General features: G+C 38.0%; 5 protein-coding genes across 6 annotated transcripts; 2 read left to right on the forward strand and 3 right to left on the reverse strand.

The window, feature by feature from the left end:
- Positions 1-1,353: 1,353 nt before the first annotated feature.
- LOC129733364 (mpv17-like protein 2) lies at positions 1,354-2,081 on the forward strand. The gene has a single exon (XM_055695207.1). It carries the CDS (start codon positions 1,490-1,492, stop codon positions 2,060-2,062), a length of 573 nt encoding a protein of 190 aa, XP_055551182.1. The 5' UTR covers positions 1,354-1,489; the 3' UTR covers positions 2,063-2,081.
- Positions 2,082-3,023: 942 nt separating this feature from the next.
- LOC129717420 (uncharacterized) lies at positions 3,024-3,614 on the reverse strand. The gene has a single exon (XM_055667306.1). It carries the CDS (start codon positions 3,612-3,614, stop codon positions 3,024-3,026), a length of 591 nt encoding a protein of 196 aa, XP_055523281.1.
- On the reverse strand, positions 3,588-5,185 carry LOC129733362 (uncharacterized). The gene is made up of 2 exons (XM_055695193.1): positions 4,884-5,185; positions 3,588-4,805 (listed from the first exon to the last, which is right to left on the reverse strand). Exons 1-2 carry the CDS (start codon positions 4,943-4,945, stop codon positions 3,857-3,859), a joined length of 1,011 nt encoding a protein of 336 aa, XP_055551168.1. The 5' UTR covers positions 4,946-5,185; the 3' UTR covers positions 3,588-3,856.
- Positions 5,186-13,100: 7,915 nt separating this feature from the next.
- On the forward strand, positions 13,101-16,375 carry LOC129734009 (DNA polymerase eta). 2 transcript variants are annotated; one of them, XM_055695692.1, is made up of 4 exons: positions 13,101-13,329; positions 13,388-13,491; positions 13,552-15,726; positions 15,795-16,375. In XM_055695692.1, the coding sequence occupies exons 1-3, from the start codon at positions 13,276-13,278 to the stop codon at positions 15,716-15,718; spliced, it is 2,325 nt and encodes a 774-aa protein (XP_055551667.1). In that variant the 5' UTR covers positions 13,101-13,275; the 3' UTR covers positions 15,719-15,726; positions 15,795-16,375. The 2 variants fall into 2 exon arrangements, with proteins under 2 accessions (XP_055551667.1, XP_055551666.1); XM_055695691.1 differs by lacking the exon at positions 15,795-16,375 and having other exon boundaries at positions 13,552-15,793.
- LOC129734008 (N-acetylneuraminate 9-O-acetyltransferase) lies at positions 15,780-18,752 on the reverse strand. The gene is made up of 4 exons (XM_055695690.1): positions 18,470-18,752; positions 18,320-18,416; positions 17,497-18,255; positions 15,780-17,439 (listed from the first exon to the last, which is right to left on the reverse strand). Exons 1-4 carry the CDS (start codon positions 18,600-18,602, stop codon positions 16,041-16,043), a joined length of 2,388 nt encoding a protein of 795 aa, XP_055551665.1. The 5' UTR covers positions 18,603-18,752; the 3' UTR covers positions 15,780-16,040.
- Between the last annotated feature and the right edge of the window lie 3,417 nt (positions 18,753-22,169).

A 22,169-nucleotide genomic window follows, 5' to 3' on the forward strand; every position in this document is an offset into this window, starting at 1 on the left:
CAGCCGTCAAATAATGCTGTATAATGTTCTCCTATTCGGTTTGTAGCTTCCGTTGCAGATTATTGTTTGTGATCTCATTCATTATCAATTTCACGATTGTTTGCTTGAATGTTTAAATTGATTTAGGTATTAATATTTGCAAAGAACTGAGAAAATAAAATTTGAAAATTTTCACTCATCCTTTTAAGTTCTATTTAAAAACGATACAGTATTTATTTTGGTGAATACCGCTAAACGCTATTTTCAACTAAGGTTTACATTACTGCGTTGAAAATCGTTGTTATATACGTCTCCTAATATCCTCAAAATTCACTTACAACGAGTAGCAAAGCATAGCATAACTTATTTCGTCAAAACTCACGAACGTCAAGTACAACATAAACAATGTTAAAAAAAATTAAATGAATGTGAAGCTTTCGTAACCCTCGACAGTTCGATGAGCGTATCTATGAGATGTTTACATTTTGTGACTCATGCTAATTTGTAAAACTACGCGAGGTTTCTTTGCAGTTTTGTTGTAATAAATTGAAATTGCAAATCATCTAGATTGTATTGTAAAGTCGATTGAAAACCGCCGTACAAATCTGATTGAAAGTGACATGATATTTTTCTGGGTGTGAGAATCTGGTCAAGCTCACTACTGAAATGATAAGGAATACCATGATATTTTTCCGAGTAGATATGCTTTAGTTCACCCAACGGCCTACAGATGGCAAGTTCAGAGTGTTGCCTTGAGATTATATGCAGCGAAGCCCAACTTGGATATCTATGTCTCTTTAGTCTATGGCTTAAGTTAATGTATAAATTAGGGCAATTTGTGAAATATCAACATTCAATCACTCATTTAACGCAGTGTGATGATGCCCAAACAAAATGGATACGTTTGCGTTATGTTGACGTTAATTTGACATAAAATGTATTGCCTAACTGTCAAATTGCCGCAAACGCAGCCGCAACGTACCCATTGGCCTTAATAGTATCTGTAGAATAAGTCGATGGATATTATGTTGTGCACATCTCAGGAATTTATTAAATCCCTCACAAATCATTTAATTTAAGTATGCATAACGTTTATCAAGCTATTCTTTGGTTTGTAATGAATGCCAATTTGAAACTCCAGCTATTTTGGTTCATACACAATAAGAAGCATATCTTCATTTAAATTCCACTTTCTGCCATTGGTCAGTAACTCTATGATGTACCTAATAGAAACCTAATACAAACAAATAAATTGGTATTGAACCGAATTAAACCTTCAAATCAGTTAAATATATTAAAACGTACATTGAGATCGGAAATAGTGTGTACTTATCACATACTCTTTGATTGCTTCTTTATTAACAGTGCAATCAGCTGATACATGGGAGCTCGCATGTAAAATAAATATAATCTCTAACAAACCCGTGGTACCAATAACATTGCTGTTCACAGCATCATTACTTCAATCGGTAGTTTTTGGCTTCAGGTTTCGCCTCAAATCTGGAGTCAAATGATAAGAGTGTTTCGTAAGTTTCGAGTCCTCACAAGGAAAGCATTCAGCAAAAAATATCTCCTATACACGAACGTTGGCATCTCGATTAGCCTATCTGGAGTTGGTGATATAATTGAGCAGCACTATGAAATCTACACTAGCAACCTTGAGTGCTGGGATCGAACTCGAACACGGTACATGTCCCTATCGGGAATGACGGTCGGAATATTCTGTCACAACTGGTACAACTTCATGGACCGTCGCTATCCCGGTCGAGCGCTACAGACCGTACTCAAGAAGGTGCTAATCGATCAAACTGTCGCGTCTCCCGTAGTAATCCTGCTATTTTTCGCCACACTGGGAATACTGCGCAAAGCATCACTGCAAGAAACCATCAACGAGATGAAGGACAAATTCGCGCGGCTCTATGCGGCAGAATGGGTTGTTTGGCCTCCCGCCCAATTATGTAACTTTTACCTGTTACCCACCAAGTATCGTGTTCTGTATGATAACACCATTTCCCTGGGTTATGACGTTTACACTAGCTACGTTTTAAATGGCAAAACTGAGTCGCAGAGCTTTAATAGTTGATTGTATTTAGGTTAAGAATCTTTATATTAGGTTTCAAAAATATATTTGCAAGATGTTGATAATTTTGGTAGATTATTTTTAAGTTGTCTCAAACAGAGATGCACCGAATAGCACTATTCGGCCTTCGGCCGAATACCGAATAACCTTTTTTCCATTTTCCGGTGAGACGAATATTCGGCCGTATATTCGGCTGAACACAACGTTGATCGTATGATAACAAAATGGTCATTGTTTGAGGTTTGAGTTGTTTCTTTCGCTTTCCAATTGTTCATGTACGAAAACGATTGAAAATTGTCCGAACTATTCCATAAGAAACAATATATTTTGCGCCTATGGAATAAGGCATGCTAATCCGTGGCGCACCTACTTTGTCTTATTTGAGTTGTCGTTTAAAAATAATGTTTTTGAGGATTATGGTTAACACAATTTAAAAGTTTGTGTTACAACTACATTTTGAGTGTTTTTGAAAAAAAAATAGATAAAATGCGAGAAATGAACGAGAACTGAGGATGTGACTTTGGCTCAGAAAAAATATACCTCATCCAGACAAGACATGAAATATTGTGTGGAGATTGCGGTTCGTGTTCCGTTTTAATGAGATATATTCCTTTCTAAGCCCTAGTTACATCTTCAGTTTTCGTTTAACCCGTTCATAAAACTTTGCACTATACTTTTATATTATTTCCTGATAATCATTCGGCATATTCGGCCGAATAATAAACTTACTATTCGGCGAGTCGAATATTCGGCAAAATCCAATTTTTGCTGATATTCGGCTCGAATATTCGGTGCATCTCTAGTCTCAAATAAATGTGCAAATTATACAGAAAAACATGATCATTTAAAGACTTTAACTATAGAAACTTATGTCGTAAATCAGAATCACTTATTTTTACCTAATAAGTAATATATTATAGATTATTTACAGTACACTAACTTACACAAACACCATTTCAAGTCATTATTTAAACATCTTCTTTACCATATCATTGTACTGCTTGCTATCTTCCCGCCACGCTCGTTTTATCCTCTCATGAAGAGCAGCACATTCTGAACTTCCAGAACAGTCGATACGTCCCAGTGTTTCCAGAGCCTGCTCGAACCGTTTGAGGTGAAACTGCGCAAGTGCTTTTCGGAAAACAGCCTTCTCCGATGGGGTTTCCCGCTGGTCCTGGCCTTCGAGTACATAGAGAACCTCCTCGAATCGGTTTTGTTTGATAAGACAAGCTGCAATGTTGAGGTACAGCGTATCCAGTAGAGACTGCATTTCACGGATCGTTTCGACACCTTCGCGGCTTGGATCTAGGTCTTCTAGTGGCGAACAGGAGAGCAAACATTTTGCTGCCCGACTAAAGTAGCGATGTGCAAAGAGGGGATGTTTGCTGAACATCTTAACTCCATTTTCCTTATATCGGCGCGCTAGTGATAGCAGTTTTTCCGGTGTTTGTTCAAAGTAATAGCCCCCATTGTCTATTTTTAAAAGTTTCATAATAAACTGTATTGATTTAGCTTTACAGGTAATAACACATTTGCTTGTCTCGTTGATAAGCATTTGTGAAAGTAAAAGTTCTATGTAACAATCAACAGGCGTTGTTGAAGACCCTAGAGAAATCCATTGCTCATTAGTTGGATTTTTTGTTGAAAGGATGTCAGACTCAACATCATCGAAATTCGTTGCCTCACTGATTGTTACTAAACAACGTGAAAGTTCAGAAGGTTTGTTCATGGATACGAAGCAGAAATCTATCATTTCTTTGCGTAAACCATAAGCTTGATTGATCCAAATTCTGGGAACTATTGCACTTTGTTCAGCTGGCTGAAATGAGTGAGATGACATAATTGTCGACTCAGTGTCCATAGCGAATCTCCAAGTACAGGGTTTTTGGCAATCGGATTGATTTCACCACTCTCGTCCTGTTGTGAACTAAACTCTTTAATGTAGAATCGTGGCGCTTGGTTTTCCAGTATAGCATAAAGAACAGCCTGCGCTCCTTCGTAAGGTGTTTTCACCGTTAATAGGCGAATTGGTTTTTGCAGGTAGAAAGACACTTTGTTCGACAGCTGTGGAAAGTCTCTATAGATTGCTGTTTCCACATTCCCAGGATCAACACAATGTACGGAAACCGACGACTTCGCCAGCAGTGAAGATAATTTGTATGCGAATGATACCAAACAAAGTTTACTATATTGATAAGCTCTGAAGCGATTGTTTGGAGTGTCTTCAAATTTTTCGTGAAGCTCTAGATCTGGACACACCTGCGCAGCTAGGTGAGCTTTGGATACCAAATTTACGATTCGCGCCCCTATAGTACACTGCTTTAAAGTTGGCAGTAATAGTAGCGTAAGAAGAAAGTGTCCTAAATAGTTCACTTGAAAAGTCTGCTCAAGCTTATCGATAGTCTGCTGCGGTGTGTGATAAAATATCGCAGCATTGTTGACCAAGGCATAGATCGGCTTCTGCAGGTCGGTTATTCTTTTGGCAAACCCTGCAATACTGCTTAAACAGCAAAAGTCTACGTGAAAGACATCCACCAAAATATCGTTTCCAAATTGTTTTATCAACAATTGTCGAGTTTTTTCCCCACTGTCAAGATTACGACATCCTAGAACCAGATGACAATTACGAGATCCTAGTTCTTTAACAACGGCTAAGCCAATTCCGGAAGTGCAACCCGTTACAATTATTAGCTCCTTGTTGTCGAATTTTCTCGAACTGCAGTATCTACGACCGATCAAGCACCTCCTGAAACACGAATATCAGAATTATTCAACACTATTTATGGCACGATTCGTAGTTTAAAACAAAAAGCAGAACAATTACCGAGTGACATATGTTATTGAGCCAATAGTAGCTAAAATAGCAATATTTTTTAGCACACCCATTACAGAAAAACAGAAAACCTTTGAATAGCAGCCCGAAAGATATAGAGTTTCTTGCTTACTTCTTTTACCTTCTTCACTTATTCACAAAACCTCAGAATGTAACAAATGTTCACTTCAGTGTCACATATATCAGAGTTTAAGTAATTTTCCACTAAATGGCAAACAGACCAAAAATACAGGTAGAAATCCGATGCATTCCTCCAATTATTATACCGCGCCGGTAGGTAAACAATAAAAACAGGGCTGCCGGAAATCAAGAAAACACTATATGGTGCTGTGAGAAAGAAAAGGTAAGGATAAATGTCTAGAAGCGTTAGCAGCGAAAATGATTTGACCCAATGAGTATAAAAGAGAGGTGAGGAGAAAACCTACTAACACTTGCACGCGCCCCTCTGCTTGCCCCCTTCTGCCCAGAGATGATGCCAAATAGTGACGTAGCTATTTGAGTTTACCATTGAGTTCGTCTAGTTGTTTACATTTGAAGCATTTACCAATACTAGGCAAATGCACTCTCCTCCTCACCTCTCTTTTATGCTCATTGGATTTGACCCTTGACCACACGCTCGTTATGAACCAGGGGTCTGACGTTTAATGAGTATCCCGTATCCAAAATCTTAATGCAATATGGCGTCATTTGTTCAGTAAACAACTTAAAAACCATGATTATTCTCGACCACAGTGCAGTTCTATCATGAAGATATATTACCGTGTAAATGGTGTTACCAAAATTATCACAATGATGATTGTCATTACTTGCAAATCTTGTCGTTTCTTGCTGTGTCAGTGGAACCGCAACGTCAGTGGTACCACAATGTCAGTGGTACCGCTATAAAATTTGGTAACGCGACTTTTATATCGCTTTTGACGTTTATTGCATAGCCCTGTTATGAACTGAATCAATTTTAACTCCATTTCGAATGTTTCTCTGTTTTTATTCTAGTGATTCCAAAAAATAACAAATTGCTAGGAGAGTGGACAAGGACAATTCGAAAAAAAAACTACAAGGGACATATATATATATATATATATATATATATATATATATATATATATATATATATATATATATATATATATATATATATATATATATATATATATATATATATATATATATATATATATATATATATATATATATATATATATATATATATATATATATATATATATATATACTTTCAGTAGGACTTAGTGGTAATTTATTCTAGAAATCTACCCGTATGATTAATAACCCAAAGAGTAAAATATCAAGTGTTTGTACATCACAATAAGAGGAAGACTGAAATGTATTTTGCTTTGAGATCGTCTGATAAAACATTACTTAAGTTATATCACAGCAGCATTTTTCGAGTGGGAACGTAATATATGCAGGGCTGCGCAGGTACACCGCCTTTATAAACTACTCAAACAGTGATTTTCTTCAGAGTATGATACCATTCGAGTAATTCATTTTGTACCAACTTTTTTGGAAGATTTCTTCCTGAGTGTTACGTATGTCTTATGTATGTGGTAATACTCACTATATTTGTATCCAGGACATACAAAATACGTCACTATATGTATTATTTTTCGACTTTCCAGAGTAGGGGTGGGGGGACTTAGACGGCTTGGATAAATTAATTCTGGAATTTCTCTGCAGATTTTTTTACTGTCTGCTTCTACCGTAATTTATTAAAGGAATTTTATCGTGAGATACTATTATCGATACAAGTGCTTGAAAAGGTCAATATCACAGACAGACGTCCAAGCAAGAACAAAATTGATCGAAAATTCCGTGTAAATTTTTCAAAGAGAATTGCGTTATAAATCACTTGTATACTAGCGCTGCCTGGTGACCTTATAGCTACAATACATTTTTTTCGCTCATGTATGAGACTGGCGTCACTGGTAGCGTTATCTGGTTACGAATTGCTGCTACAGAAATCTTTACACAAGTTTGGAACTCAGCTTGGACGTCTGTCTGCGTCAACATGTTTTTTTTTTTTGAATTCTTAGCAAGCACATCCCTTCCAATTGATCTCGAGGTACGATGCTGGCCCAACAAACCAGTCGTCGTATGTTCGAGTCCCAGCTTGGGAGAGACTGTTGGTGTCAGTAGGATCGTAGCGCTAGCCCCGCCGTTGTCCAGCACATTAAACAGTTGGCTGCGAAGGCTGTGTATAAGAAAACAGAACGTCGAGTTCCGATGCTCCAAATACCATTTTTTCAATAAAGGGAAATTTCAAATACAAAAAAAATACAATGAAAGGTGCAGAGAAAAAGTAAAAGATCAATTGCAAATTAATTTCAATTTTTTTTTTGAAGTAGAATACTTCTCTCAGGAAGTTCGGCTACATAGGGATGTGAAATGAAAATCTAAAACCTAAAAAAATGAAAAATATGTCCAATTTCAAATGCTAATAAATCGGTTAGTATTCGATGGATTTCATTCGTTCTTGCAGCAATAGATTGGAAAATCTTCTAAGATTCTTCTTAAAATAAGAAAATTGTAATTTTATTATTCACACTTTTGTACTATTGAAAATAGTCAAGCCTTGTCAAAACGAAAAATTCGACCTCTGATTGGTCGTTATATGCTTGCTTCCTAAGCACGGTCGACAGGATCATATACCTTGCAATTGAAAACCAGTGATACCAAATGTGCAGATTTGTCTGCAAAATGCAGATTTTAGGAGTCCGTGTGCAGATATTTATTGATTTGCAGATATTTGCAGTTTTCCACGGTTTCTGCAGATTTTTGTCAAAGTCTCCGTATATTTGCGAAGATTTTCTTAAAATGTGTGCAGATTTTTACAGATTTTTGCCTGCGCGAGCGAATTTTTTTCGGATCACGGATAGATTTTTTTCAGATTTCGAGCACATTTTTCCGGTTTTGCGAGCAGTTGCAGACATTTTTTAAAAAAAAACTGGCATCTCTGTTGAAACATGCTATTTGACTTCTATAAGAGCCTGTTTCAGCCGGAGCCGCTCATAATAGTTCTAGACAGCGACAACGGCAGTCGTCCTTCCTTAGCAGCAGCACTAGCCCTGTGGTTGGTCACCACGTCTCAGGAGCAGCGCGGTTTTTCTCACGGTGTGTCGCCAGACAGCCATTATTCCCCCCGTGAAGGGGCAGCATGAAGATTGTCATCAGGAAATCCAATTTCGGAAATCAAAATGCCTTTTTGAAGGCAAATAAACAAGTCATTGAAAGTTAATAATTTTTGTCAACGCAAGCAAGCATTCTGTGTTGCATCCTAGCAATTTAAATTTGCACCCGTCTAATTTACTGAATGTGAAATAGCTTCCACAGTGCATGTTGTCCGTGTATCTTAATTCCCCCAATGTTAGGGCAGCTCAAAGGTTGTAATTAGCCGATTTTGAACCGCAAAATGCTTTTTTCAAGGCAAATAAAAAAATAATTGAAGGTTAATAATTTTCTGGTATCAACACAAGCAGACATTCTGTACGGGATGCAATCAAATTCTGTTGTAGTTGTCTAATTTTCACTTTATTTAGTAAACCCCCCACTGTAGGGGCAGCGCAAAGGCTGCGATCAGCATAACCGACATTGAATAATAAACTGCCCTGTTAGAACGCATTCACAAAAGCAGTTAGTTCGACTATGCAGAGCTAATATGAAGTCGATTCAATCAATCAGCATAAACAGAATTTCGTTGTCTCCCAGCTGCCAAGTTGCAACATGATGCAACACGCAACAGCAAGCAAATGAAATCGCTTGATGTTACAAACCGCAATAAGAAACGGGTTTAAACCGTTGCGTGTGTGAGAGCACCATCGGTGTTTATTCGCTGGATACAAAAATCAAATGCGAATTGTGGAATAATTTGTCTCAAGAACATAAGGAAATGGAAAACCTAAACTGAAAGGCGTGGCCTATTACGTAGCACCCTTCGGCTATAAAAGAGTGTTTCTGGGAAAACTAGCTACATTCATTAGTCGGAAGGTGAACTGGATGGACCGTCCACAACGTTGACCGCAGCAGCAGCAGATATCAGCACTCAGCGGTAACAGAATATATTAGCGGGTTGCGCCTCTTCAATTAATAGTTTTGGGTACCAGTAGCAGTATGGTAACAGCCTCAGCGGTAGGTGCCGCCGGTACTTCCATTAGGCGGATGTTATAAGGAAGTAAATGGAAGCGGCATGGCGAAACAGTTCGGGTGTGCTTAGACGCGCGTCAGTTTTCGTTGTTGATATTATTCCCCACATGAAACGAAGCGCTGTCGTACGATAGCGGCGGTATTAGCGGTAGATGCATTTGCCAACACTTACTCCAGTAAAGCCGTGTCTAATTTTCAATGTGAAAACACCTTTCTATTGTGTTGGCTGTGCACATTAGGCCTCTGCCAGGATAAACGGGAAAAGCGGCGTGAACCGTATCGCCCGGCCGTAGGTTAATGTGCAGCCGTAAGTAGAGCTGTGTAAAAGTATTCTACTTCAACCTCGCGGTCGTGGCTTTGCACACAGCCCTCCTGTGATTTTTTAATTTAAGAATGACGGCTTGGTTAGTTGGTTGCGGTTACATTCATCAATACTAACTTTTTATCTAAATTGAAAGAAAATATCTGTTTTCATGTATAGGTCTTCGTAAGCATTTTCTTATTTTCAGTGTACTTGTAATTTCTTAAGAATTATTTTGCTACAAAAAATCGGTTATAGCACTTGAATATTTATTATTTTTTGAATTTTATTTCTAATCTCAAAGTTTTCTGGCCCTAGATAAAAATAATATAGTTTTCGCTTGTTAGCACTCTTCTAGTCTTAGATTTTATAATTTTCGTGATTGATAAGCAGCTTATTTATTTTTGATTGTGTGTGGCAGTAAAAATTTACTATTTGAATTCCGTTTACCAAAGTTCAACTCGAAAGTTCAACCGTCGCAAAGTCTCATTGCAATTGTCTTATTCAGTCGGACTTTGGAAGGTGAAGTCTTGAAGCAGTCAAAGTTTCACTCGATGGAAAAATGCACAGAGAATCGAATCTTTTGTATGCTGAATATTTTATAGCGTAATTCGTTATTCCACCAGCTCACCTCGTTTTGACCTGGAAGTAACCTAACTGCTGTCAAAACCCTTCTTTATTCACTCGATTTTGACCCCGTTTTGATCTGGCGTGCTGCCCGAAGCGCACTATAAAATTTGTCAGCTTCAATCCACCATTGCACGTGCTTAGTTCGTTAACAATTATCTGGCCTCTCTCTCTTACTTGTGTCGTAAATCGCGAAGTCGTTTCTCCATTCCTCGGCAAATTTGCCCCGAAGAAGTGGAATAAAGAAATTTTCTATTAGAAAGGCATGAAACGTAGAGATCTGGTGTCATTAAGAACCAGGGGGGAAAGGCAATGCCCCCCTGCACCCCCTGGCTAAGCCTATGGGAAGAAATCTTCCAAAAAAGTTGGTACAAAACAGGGGCCTATCACATACATAAGACACACGTAACACTCAGGAAGAAATCTTCCAAAAATGTTGGTACAAAATGAACTACTCGAATGGTACCACACTCTGAATAAAATCACTGTTTGAGTTGTTTTTGAAGGCAGTGTACCTGCGCAGCCCTGCATTTGTCTCGTTCCTACTCGAAAAACGCTGCATTGATTTTGTAAATAACTTTTTGACAGTTCCTTATGAGATTTTCTTTGGGGCTCGATAAGGCCAAAAAAAAGAAAATTCATTTGGTTCATTATTTTTCGAGCAGTTTGACGAGCGAGGTACGGAGTACTATGGGGCAAGGTGTACCAGAAAAAAAAACGCCAGTGTTACGTATGTCTTATGTATGTGGGCCTATAAACGTTAACATTTTGCCTACCAATCATTAATTCATCCCGGCGTTAATATTTCATTTCAAATGCTTATAAAACTTATTTCATTCATTGAAAGTGCACGTTGTTCTGAAAACAAATGTTGAGTTCTTGTTTTTTTTTCATCTAAACCGTCATTTACTCGAGAATAAGTCTACCGGCAAAAAGGAACGTTTACTCTATTTCACTTGTTTTAGGGCAAACCAACCAAAAAGTGGGTACAAGAAACGCTGGTACCAGAATCAATGAGTGGTAGGGTTAAACAGGGTAAGACCACATACATAAGACATACGTAACACTCAGGAAGAAATCTTCCAAAAAAGTTGGTACAAAACAAACTACTCGAAAGTACCAACCTCTGTAAAAAAAACCTCTGTTTGAATAGTTTATGGAGGTTGTGTACATGTGCAGCCCGGCATTTGTCTCGTTCCTACTCGAAAAATGCAGCATTGATTTTGTAAACAACTTTTTTACAGTTTCTTAAGGGATTTTGTTATGGGCTCGAGTAGAGCCGCGATGAAGAAAATTCATTCCGTTCCTTTTCGTCGAGCAGTTCAAACTGGTGTAGGTACCGGGTGATGTGGGGCAAAGAGTACCAAAAAAAAAATCGCCAGTGTTACGTATGTCTAAGTATGTGGTAAGACCGCCCTGCGGGGTAAGACCGCCCACCGTAGTTTTACTACCAAGTTATAAAATAATTGAAAAATTTCTTTAACGTGTCTATTACAGTATAATTACATAACATTTTGCACGTTTTTCTGTTTTGATAGTGCACGAACGGTCGCAGAAATAATCAAAAACAACCTTTCAGCTGGCAACCAGTAAATGCGCTATTGTTTTGCGGCAACGGGACTTAAGGTTTTTCAGTCTAAAAATCTATTGTTTTGTTCGTGAATATACGTTTAATCGCTTGCCTGAATCTATCTTCTTTCGGAAATATCGAAGGCCGTGAGTAATCTTGTAATTTTGACTACTTTTTCGGTCAAATATGAAAATGTTCCACTGGGGGTAAAGTCGCCCACTATACAAGGGGTAAAACCGCCACGAATCCAACTGCTTGTTGTTTTACTTCAAGACCCAAATGCCTCGACTCGACTACAAAGGGAATATTTACAGGATCAGTAAAGCAACTTCAAGCCACATAAGACATCGATGTTAATCGACCATTTTCGATTTGGTTTAAGCTTTTCTAGTAATATATTATAACAAGACTTATTTTTGAAAAAAAAAACCTGTGTGAAAATGGTGTTAATGAACCAAAATAATTCTAGAGCCAGGACGGTGTGTTTGATAGGTATGACGTTTCCGGCAGAATTGAAAATAGTAGTTTTTTACTTTCGAAAAAAGTACACACTCTAAAAAAATTTGAGGAAAAAATATAGAAATAGAATTAAAAATATATTTTTTTTCAATTTTTTTTGAAAAAAACATGTTTTTGCTTGTAAAATCTACAAAAGGTAAGCTAAAATTTTATGGTTGTTGGATCATGGAGTAATAGAAATATGAATAGCTCAATTTTTGTGAAGAATTTTTTTACGGTTTATTCGGTGTATAGAGTCGTTGGTAATTTTGTTCTTCAAAAAAAAAAAAAAAACATAGAAAATTGAAAATATAAATAAAAGAAATAATAATTATTAGTATTTTTCTATACATAATAAGTCTTCAAAAGAATCATACAAATAGGTTTAATGAGTTTTAATTTTTAGCTTAAAGATAGGTATATTATGAATTCAATATCTTGAAAAACCCCAATTTTGAAAAATATATTTATTTTGAAAACCAAAAAAGTTACCTAAACATTGATTTGAACTTGAATAATCAGAAAACAAAATAAGTTAAAACTTAGAAAAAAAATTTTTTTTTCAGATTTTTCATAGTGTATATTTTATTTAAAAAGAAAAAAAATTCCATCTACAACATTGTCAGAGACACTATACCGATAAAATCAACCGTTTCGGCCCTAAAAATATTGTTTATCCTCAAAAAATGGTGGGCGATCTTACCCCGCTGGTGGGCGGGCTTACCCCGCATGAAAAAGATCTGCACATTTTCAATGAATTTTTAAAATTTAAAAAAAGCTGGAAAATAAACAAAAATATTTCAGTTCTTATTTTTTAAATGCGGGTATTGAATAGAAGAATCTCTTACGCTTACCCCTAGATGGAAAAGTATGGAGTTTGACAGCCACACGAGCCCCTAGGTACAAAATAAATGCTATTAAAAAACGACATTTGTGCGTGTTCTTTGTTCTGATCAATTTTGAGTGTATTATTTGTTTCTCCTCTGGGACAACCGGAAAAGGATGAATTCCCTCAGGTGAGTATATATTACTCATTTTAAAAAAAATCACTTTTGCGTGTGAATTACTCGGAGGCGCGAAGCTGCATCTCCGTTTGTTTTTGTTGAATTTATTTTGTATTTCATATTATTGCGTTTTAGTTGGATAGTTATGTTTTATGAGTTATTGAAAAATAATCGTCTATCTTAATGTTATCTAAGCACTAATGTTGACCAAATCGCTGGCGAATTATGTCGAAACAACTGATTAACATTGCCAATAAGTATGACCGTGTTGTAGTTTTGGTAAGATTTTTCTTGCCCTCTTAATACCCAGCTATGAAGCACCACAACCCTTTTCCAGGTGGACATGGACTGTTTTTACTGTCAGGTTGAGGAAAAGTACAACCCGGATATACGCGGTAAGCCAATCGCGGTCGTCCAATATAACCCCTGGCAGGGAGGAGGGTATGATCCTGCATTACCGAATCGCTCTGAGTGCTGTTTTGACTAAACATTTTATTGCAGCATTATAGCGGTCAATTACCCGGCAAGAGCAAAGGGTGTCACACGTCATATGCGAGGTGACGAAGCGAAACAGCATTGCCCGGAAATAGTTCTACCACAGGTGCCTCAAGTGCGCGGTAAGGCTGACATTTCAAAATACCGAGATGCTGGCAAGGAAGTGGCTGCCGTCTTGCAGACTTTTACGCCACTACTCGAGCGTGCTAGCGTAGACGAAGCTTACATGGATATTACCGAACGTGTTCTGGCTCGATTGCGGGACATGAACGAAGGCAAATTTCAACTACTGCCGGAAAAGTTGCTCAACACTTTCGCCGTTGGTTACGACAGTATTGGAGAATTTGTTCAGAAGATATCATGCGACTTAGATGAGCCGAGTGATTCTCAGGAGATGGAAAGTGAAGAGGACCGAGTTGCGCTGAAAAAGAGCGATATAAAGCTGCTAATAGGAGCCTCTATCGTGAATGAGATTCGAGATGCAGTAAAGCAGAAAACCGGTTACGAGTGCTCTGCTGGAATAGCTCACAACAAAATCCTGGCCAAACTGACGGCAGGATTTCACAAACCTAACAAACAAACCATTCTTCCACTGAAAAGCATTAACAAAATGTATGAAACTTTGTCGATTAAAAAAGTGAAAGGTCTGGGTGGCAAACTTGGGGATCAGGTTTGTGAGCTGCTCAAAATTCAGTTTATGTCAGAGCTGGCGAAGTTTCCGGAAAAACTGCTGCAGAGTCACTTCGAGGAACGTATGGGCTCCTGGATGTTTTTAATTGCTAGAGGTATCGATTTGGAAGCGGTCACACCGAAGTTCAACTCTAAAAGTATTGGATGTTGTAAGAGGTTTCCGGGTAAGAATGCTATCCTAGGGTTGGCAACTTTGAAGCACTGGCTGGGAGAGCTAGCCTCAGAAATACAAGAACGCCTCGAGAAAGATATGGACGAAAACGGTCGGGTGGCGAAGCAGTTGACGGTTTCGTACGCACAACAGATCGGAGAAAACGATGTTTCCAGTACGAGAAGCGTCCCACTTGCTGCATATGATGCGGAGAGGATTGCCGCAGATGCTTTGGATGCTATTCGGCGAAATACGGAATTTTTCCTGAAATCCGATAATGAAGTGCTGAACAATCCGATAAAATTTTTGGGCATTTCCGCTGGTAAATTTGAAGACAATCGGGATGCAAAGAAAAATGACCTTAAATTGATGTTTTCTAACATGGCGAACAAAGCGGCCCAGGAAAAAACTACGATCAACTTGCAAGATGCAGAAGTTGTTCCTCCGGAAAAGTGTGTAGAAAAAAAGAATATCAAAAGTTTTTTTAAAACACCAGCTCGAGCGCAAGATGCCGAAACAATTTCGAAACCTAAAAGCCCTGTGCCATGTGAAAATGATCTGACCAGTAATGAAATACCTGAAATAAGTATTGCCGTAGAAGAAAATGAAGATAAATTTCTAAACGACACCATTCCCTTCGAAAAGGCTGGCTCCCCACATATAACTTCTACCTCTACGTTAAATTCTACTGAAACTGGTCCGGATATCAAGCAAGAATCAAGCTGTCTTCGAAAGGAAGATATGACAAGCCAAACTGCACGGGAAGATTATCGGCAAACTTATGCAGAATTTTGCCGCGCACCAGATCTTCAACAGGCTACAGAACCGTGCCCAGATTGCAGCAAAGCTATACCAGTTAATCAAATACAGTCTCATCGTGATTTCCATTTAGCGTTACAACTGAGTCAACAACAGCGTGAAGAGTATCGCAACGAGCTGAAGAGCAAATTTGCGTCCCCTAGTGTCAAGCCAAAGGCAGCCCCCCGGCCGACAGTTGTTGCTAAGAACACGCAAATCAACAAGTTTCTAGTGACAGCAGCTGTACAGAATGGGCCCGCGTCAGCACCAGAAGCATCTGCACCGTGCTCGGAATGTGGAAAAACGATCGCCTCCGATGGAATGCAGGAGCATCTTGATTACCACACCGCCCGGAAATTGCAACTTGAGCTCAATCAGATGGAGATGCGAACGGTGACGAGTTCCGCAGGGACACAGCTCAGAAAAGAAAGTGATGGCAGCGGTTCAAAACGCAAAAGACCACCTGCATCTGGCAGTCTAAAGAGCCAGCCGGCAAAGGTTAACAATTTAAATACGTACTTTACTAGAATGTAAAAAAATATGTAATATAACAGATCTTTACAATTGTTGATTTACCAACCGATTAAAATAACTTCTTTTCTTATTCTAGCCAGTCGTTTATTGTGTTTTTCTAGTTTTTTTTATTATTCTCAGAAAGCGAAAAAAGATCCTAACAATAACACGGATATTGAATGATGTTACATGAAAAATTCTGCACAGTTTGATTATATTAAATAACCATGATATAAACAAATTGATTAATGAAAATGATGAAATTGTATTAACACAGCACATGTTCGTAATTCTATGTTTAAATCTACGATACATCTTACATATATATTTGTTCAACTGCTACTTAAAACATGCCATCATACCTCCCAATGGGAATGAGAATTACTGCAAAAATAACCACATTACGGAGAGCCAGCTTCCAATCATTGGGAACAACGTATGGCAACAGAACTGTAGTCAGGCGGTGAATCTCGTGCGAAACGCAAACGAATACGAACGACGTTATCAACACATTCAGGGTTGGAAAGCCAGGCAATAGCACCAGCACTCCATTTCGATCCGCCGCTAGCCAGATATGATACTGGCAAATAAAGAGCTCCAAAGAGATTCGTCCAAACCAGGCGAAAAATGTTGAGTAACGAGTACGTAAAATACCCGAAATATTTCGCAGTAGAATGTAGCTCACTATAGGAATGAATACCACATAGGAATGAATTTCCTCACAGTTCTGTTTGTTGCGACAGAAGAAGCTCCAAGTGGTATAGAATCCTATTCCAATGATTGCGGCTAACGTTGAGGTGAGAGAAATACGGCGTGAAAAAAGATTTCCATGGTTGTTATCGTCAAAAATATAGTATCGCTGGGCAACATGAAATATTGCAGCGAAAATCATGCCATACGTTATGGTATAGCGGTCGAGCTTCCATCGGTACCACCATTCGTGAATATCATCGTCAGTTGTGACGAAAAGAGCCTTCCACGGGCGGGTAACGAAAATGCGCTCGAAAAATACTTCACTCATGTACAGAACCGTGATCACACTTAGCATGCACACAAACTTGAGCACAACATACAAGTACTGATAAGCATTATTTTCCGAGCTTTGTGCGGTAATTCGGGGAGGAATCGAAAACAGAAAGTAAATCATACAATACCAAAAGGATAGCAGCGGTACGAAAAAATAAAACTGGTAAGGTCTATTCATGCATAGACACAACACAACGGTGAGGAAGTTAATTTTGAACATCACATGTAGAAATCGCACTAAACCTGTGTTCCCAGTCTGCCAGGAATAAGTAAAATGGCAGTAACCAGAGAGAAACAGATAAGCACTGATCAGAACTTTGATATGCATATAGATCGGAAGTACGTGGGACGCACCCGTCATGTAATAGATCAAAATGACCAGCTGCATGCATCCTTTCAATTCATCAGTTTGATCGCGATGCAGCACTTTAGTAAATTTACTATCTTCGGTAAAAAACAATCCCAACACAAAAACGTACCCCACCGGTATCCAAAAGCTGAACTCCGAATAGTATTTGTTTTCTTTCATGAAAAAGTTTGTTCTGTCGCATAGATAGAAGTATGCCATTATGAGCGCCAGCGAAGCGAGTGCTAGAATTGGAGACTGCGAATCTGGTGAAGTTGTAGTCGGCACAGCCGTTTGACTTAGCGGCATGTAGCCGGTTGTAGCACGTAACAGCCAACGTCGAATAATCATTGCGCAGGCAATAGCGAGACTACAAATAGCAAAAATAAAGTAAAACATATTCGATTGAAAGCAAACGGAAACTCACCAAACTGCCAACAGAGCGTATGTAATAACCTGAATAATCGTATACGACTCAGCACTACTGCAGCACGTTCCATCGTTATAGTTCATGTAATCATTACAATACATATTCAGCAAAATTTGTACGTCATGTTTCAGAGCCAACACCCCCAGCTTATGACCGTCGACGAATTCATCCAGTAAACCGGAAGCAATCATCTTCGACGACGACCATATTTTAACATCGGAATAACCCAGTATATCATAGACCACCTGATTAATTTTATCGATGTCCTCGTTCTGAACGTTCTTCCACTCATCATTAATTCGATCGTGATCGATCGGATCCTGCAGCTTCCAAATCACCTTCGACTTTTTGGCAACCAAATTATCGATAGGCTTAACCATTCTAGTCAATTTTTTCTCAAAAGCCTTCTGGACCTCTTTAGTCACGTTCCCGTTGGAAAACGTCGAGTAGGTGCAACTGGCCACAATCAAACTTGGAGGATCTTCCTCGTGTTGCCACTTGATGAACTCATCAATCACAGTTTTGGAAACTTCATTCGCATAAATGTAGTTGATCTGAAGACGCAGTTTGTAGTCGACAAATTGAAGATTTTCTGTTTCGCCCTGTGTTGATTGAATGGAAGCATTCTCAGCATCTTTCGGTTTGAGATGATTGATCATCTCCAAGTATAGAGTTCGGATTCGAACATCGCCAATGAAAACGAAATGATTTTGGTTACCCCAAAATGCTAGGTACCGAAAGCATTTTCGTGTGTCTCTGAAAATGGAAGGAAAATGTATGCAAATTTCTCAGAAAATTATACATGTATATTCTCTCGTACGTTTCCGTATATTTGTGCAACATGCATCCGAAAGGCTGCCACTCCTTGTCACCTTTGAATCTTCCATCACTCAGCAACCATTTGCATGAATCACTTCCTTTAAAAAAAAGCTGCTTATAACTGTTTTTGACTATGTCACGAATAACTTACCATAACGTAAATGTAACAAACCGTGATAGATGGTAAAACTTATTACCATCAAAAATGCGAGTTTTTTAGCATTGCCCACATTCAGGCTTTGAATGAACACTTCCGCTTTGGAGGTTTTTGCTTCACTGCCCATTTGATTTGGAACTAGAATTTATTGAATTAACACTCGTTCTTCACTCCAAAATAATCCAAATAATGCTGCAAACCAGCTTTCGTCGTACATAAAGCAAATCAATGAAAACAGATAACACACACAAATCGGTTCAATTTTGACGACGCCTACAACCGGATTTTTTGACAATAAAACGATAAGACGAATCAGGTTGCCATCATGGATACGGCAGTGTATTTTAGGAAGGAAACATATTACGTAACGAAGTAAGAACAATAATATTTCTAGTGACACCATGTGGAACGCTTAGGGATCATTCAAATAATACATAACGCTCTAGGGGGTGGGGGGGTATTCAGCGGAGCGTTATATTGCATGTGGCAAACATGTAAAATTGCGTTACATGGGGGTGGGTGGGTATTGAAAATTGCCAAATTCCGCGTTATGTAATATTTGAATGGTTCCTTATGCGTATTAAACCGAACTGAATGTAGTATGAAAACGTCAAAAAATGAACAACAAATTTTGTGATTCTGTGTGAGTATTACACTATTCTCAAATCAATCTTAAAAAACCCATTCTATAGTTTATTACTATAACCACAGAAAACAGACTTACAGGCGACGAATAAACAGTCTGAAAAAAGTGTGTAAAATTGTGCATGTGTGCCACGAAATATCCTCCGAATTAAACCCCTCATTATGCCAAATGGTAAAGTAAAGTGTGATGTCGCTACTATTGCTAAACAACCTATGCATGTTCATCAGTATATGTACTTTTCACTCCCTTTAGTACTGACGTTTAAATATATTTGCTATGCCGTTCGCTTCACAGCGATGGTAGCGACATCACTTCTTACTTTACACTCTGAAAAAAATGCACGTAAAATTTATCGGGAAAAGTGGCTGATTCTCATCCACCTTCTTTTCACGTAACTTTTGCCGATTTCTCGAAAACCGCTCATGTGTGAGTGTGTTAGTGTCAACTTCAGTGTCAATCTTCTACGTGTTGGTCAGGTAATTATAACCTGATTTTCACGTGATATTTAGGTGAAACCATAAACAGAACGCATAAACCCCACATGATTTTCACGTACTTTTTATCTACGTGAATTCTAAGTAAATAGACTAGACTGCGCATATAAAAAATATAATTTATTTTCAAATATTAAAAAATAATTACTTGTTTAAAATCGCGATTCCGACACGAAAAAAAAACAGGAATGACCGGAAAGATGACGACCGTTCAACCGGCAGGAGTTGTTTCGCACGAAAATGACCGTTGACCATTCTAATCGTCCGGAAAAAATTCACCAACTGAAAATTTGACAAATGTATATGTTTCCTCTGTTAATTTAAATATTATTCTGGCTACTTACATTGCGTGTTTTCCAATATAAAATTAGCTGAAGCAGCTTAAGAGTTCTTTGGACGCTATATTTACTTTTTTGCATTCTAAAAATTCACGTAAATATCACGTAAAATTCATGTCACACCACAGTCGCACTAACACTAACAAAGTCAAAACACACAAATACCAACGTGCTCAAAATATTTACATTATAATTTGACCGATTGACGTGAATTGACAGTGAATCGTACGTGAAATTTAGGTGGAAGTTACTAATGTCACGTAAAACGGCAGATTTTCTGAAGGTCAGTCACTTACGTGGTTTTTCAGGTGGATTTTACGTGCCAATTTTCAGACTGTACCATTTAGCCAGACGAAGGGTGTACTTGGGAGGGTATATTTTTATGCACACAAACTGTTTTACTTTTAATCGTTTGTTTGTTAGTCTGTTCTCTGTGCCATAACCTTAAGGTTTTCGAACGGAAAATGCTACATTCTGTTGTGGAGTGCAGATGGAAGAAGGATCATGGCCATAGGCGCAAACTTTGGGGAGGTAAGGCACTTTTTGTCCCCCAATATTTCTTTCGAGTGGCAACGTATCATTTTACCCCCTCAATAATTCTAGATGTCACTTTTTTCGGTTCTCTTGATAGTGTTATTTGTTATTTTTAAACTTCACAACCCTCACGCCATTTTGCGAAACTTTGGTCTATGATAGTTAGTTTCAAAACTGCTATTCCAATCACTTAATGTCAAGACGTATCGCACGCAAAACTTTAAAGCAATATACTTCTAGAATCAAATAAATCCAAGGATAAATCAGATTTTTTGGAAACTCTTTAGCCTCCCAAATAACTCTATCGAGTCGGCGCCCATGATCATGGCGGACGCGGATGAACCGCGAGTCACATCAGTTGCTGGGAGAACCACTCATCTTTCAAACGGCGAAAATCGAGAGACTAAGGTGGGCTGCATTTTGTATCAACTTTTTTAAAAGATTTCTTCTTGAGTGTTACGTATGTTTTATGTATATGCTAACGAACATCTATTTCTGTATTATTTTGGATTAAACTGAATATAAAATAAACTGAACATACTAACTATCGCAAACTAGATCGCATAGTACATCAAATAGTATGCATAAAATTGTGGAAATTACGTAAAATTAACAGAATTGTATACATCAATTACAGACAACATTTGGTCATTTTGCCTGAATTAACACAATAAAAGGGTAAACTGTTCAGTTTTCAGGTGCCAGTGCCAGTGCCAGTGATGTTGGTAACAAACATGAACGTTGGTTAAAAGCTAGAAATTTATTTAAAAATTTAAACTTTTATCCAAGTTGTAAGCCGGTTTTCGTTTTTTTACAGTTGAAGTAGTTGTTGTTACTTAAATACAAGGTAAAACGCATGATTAGAAATTCACGGAAGAAATATTCTCCGAATCTGCTTCTCGATTCACATTGTGTTTGAGAAAAATAAACCAATCGATCGAAAGACTACGAAACTCACAAAGTTGACATTCAAACAGTCGGTGTTATATTTTTAGATAACAGAGTGACCCGTTGAGCCTTGTTTAAAGTTCCAAGCGAAGTAAAATTATCATACAAAATTATCATTTTTTTCACGTGCATGGGAAATACAGACAGCCGGCAAAAAATTCCCTTTGCTTGGAACTGTAAATAAATTCGATCCAGGGAAATCGAATGTTGTGGATTGCTCCTTTGTCACTTGGGCTTACTTTTTCCCGCATACAAACACTACCCGATAAAAAATTTTGACAGATTGTATTATACGCATGTATCAACTAAATCGGGTTTTGTGCAATCGACATATTGATCAGTCAATTTCGTCAAACCACGTATGTTGACTATTTTCGTCACCTGATTTCTTGGAAAATTAAATTAGTTCTCGTAAGATGTGAATTTAATCTGTTATAAGATCGCTTTATTAGATAAAATAAAATCGGATGATATTTTTTATGATGATAAGTAAGCAAAAGAAATAGGATTTCATAGTGTTTTCCAAAATGGTTCCGGGAGTAGAAGCAGCATAAGATTTTTCGTCGGCTAATTCTATATATTTCAGGTAAGTAGAAACACATTTTTGAGTATTTTACAATTTCTCACAGTTGCATGAATCGTTTATGTGACTTCTTTAATCATGACCAGATGATAGCATTTGTTTTTAACCTCCAGACAAATTTCCTGTTGCACTTCTACATTTCGAAAAAGAT

The sequence above is a fragment of the Wyeomyia smithii genome, chromosome 1 (genome assembly GCF_029784165.1).
Source record: "Wyeomyia smithii strain HCP4-BCI-WySm-NY-G18 chromosome 1, ASM2978416v1, whole genome shotgun sequence".
Classification (NCBI taxonomy): Eukaryota; Metazoa; Arthropoda; class Insecta; order Diptera; family Culicidae; genus Wyeomyia; species Wyeomyia smithii.

Coding starts and splice junctions, on each gene's coding strand:
- LOC129733364 (XM_055695207.1), top strand. CDS start 1,490: ATGATAAGAGTGTTTCGTAAGTTTCGAGTCCTCACAAGGAAAGCATTC.
- LOC129717420 (XM_055667306.1), bottom strand. CDS start 3,614: ATGCTTATCAACGAGACAAGCAAATGTGTTATTACCTGTAAAGCTAAA.
- LOC129733362 (XM_055695193.1), bottom strand. CDS start 4,945: ATGGGTGTGCTAAAAAATATTGCTATTTTAGCTACTATTGGCTCAATA. Junction 4,806..4,883: donor TCAATAACATATGTCACTCG/GTAATTGTTCTG, acceptor TTCGTGTTTCAG/GAGGTGCTTGATCGGTCGTA.
- LOC129734009 (XM_055695692.1), top strand. CDS start 13,276: ATGTCGAAACAACTGATTAACATTGCCAATAAGTATGACCGTGTTGTA. Junction 13,330..13,387: donor ATGACCGTGTTGTAGTTTTG/GTAAGATTTTTC, acceptor ACCCTTTTCCAG/GTGGACATGGACTGTTTTTA. Junction 13,492..13,551: donor AACCCCTGGCAGGGAGGAGG/GTATGATCCTGC, acceptor ATTTTATTGCAG/CATTATAGCGGTCAATTACC.
- LOC129734008 (XM_055695690.1), bottom strand. CDS start 18,602: ATGGGCAGTGAAGCAAAAACCTCCAAAGCGGAAGTGTTCATTCAAAGC. Junction 18,417..18,469: donor TTTGTTACATTTACGTTATG/GTAAGTTATTCG, acceptor TTTTTTTTAAAG/GAAGTGATTCATGCAAATGG. Junction 17,440..17,496: donor TACGCTCTGTTGGCAGTTTG/GTGAGTTTCCGT, acceptor TGCTATTTGTAG/TCTCGCTATTGCCTGCGCAA.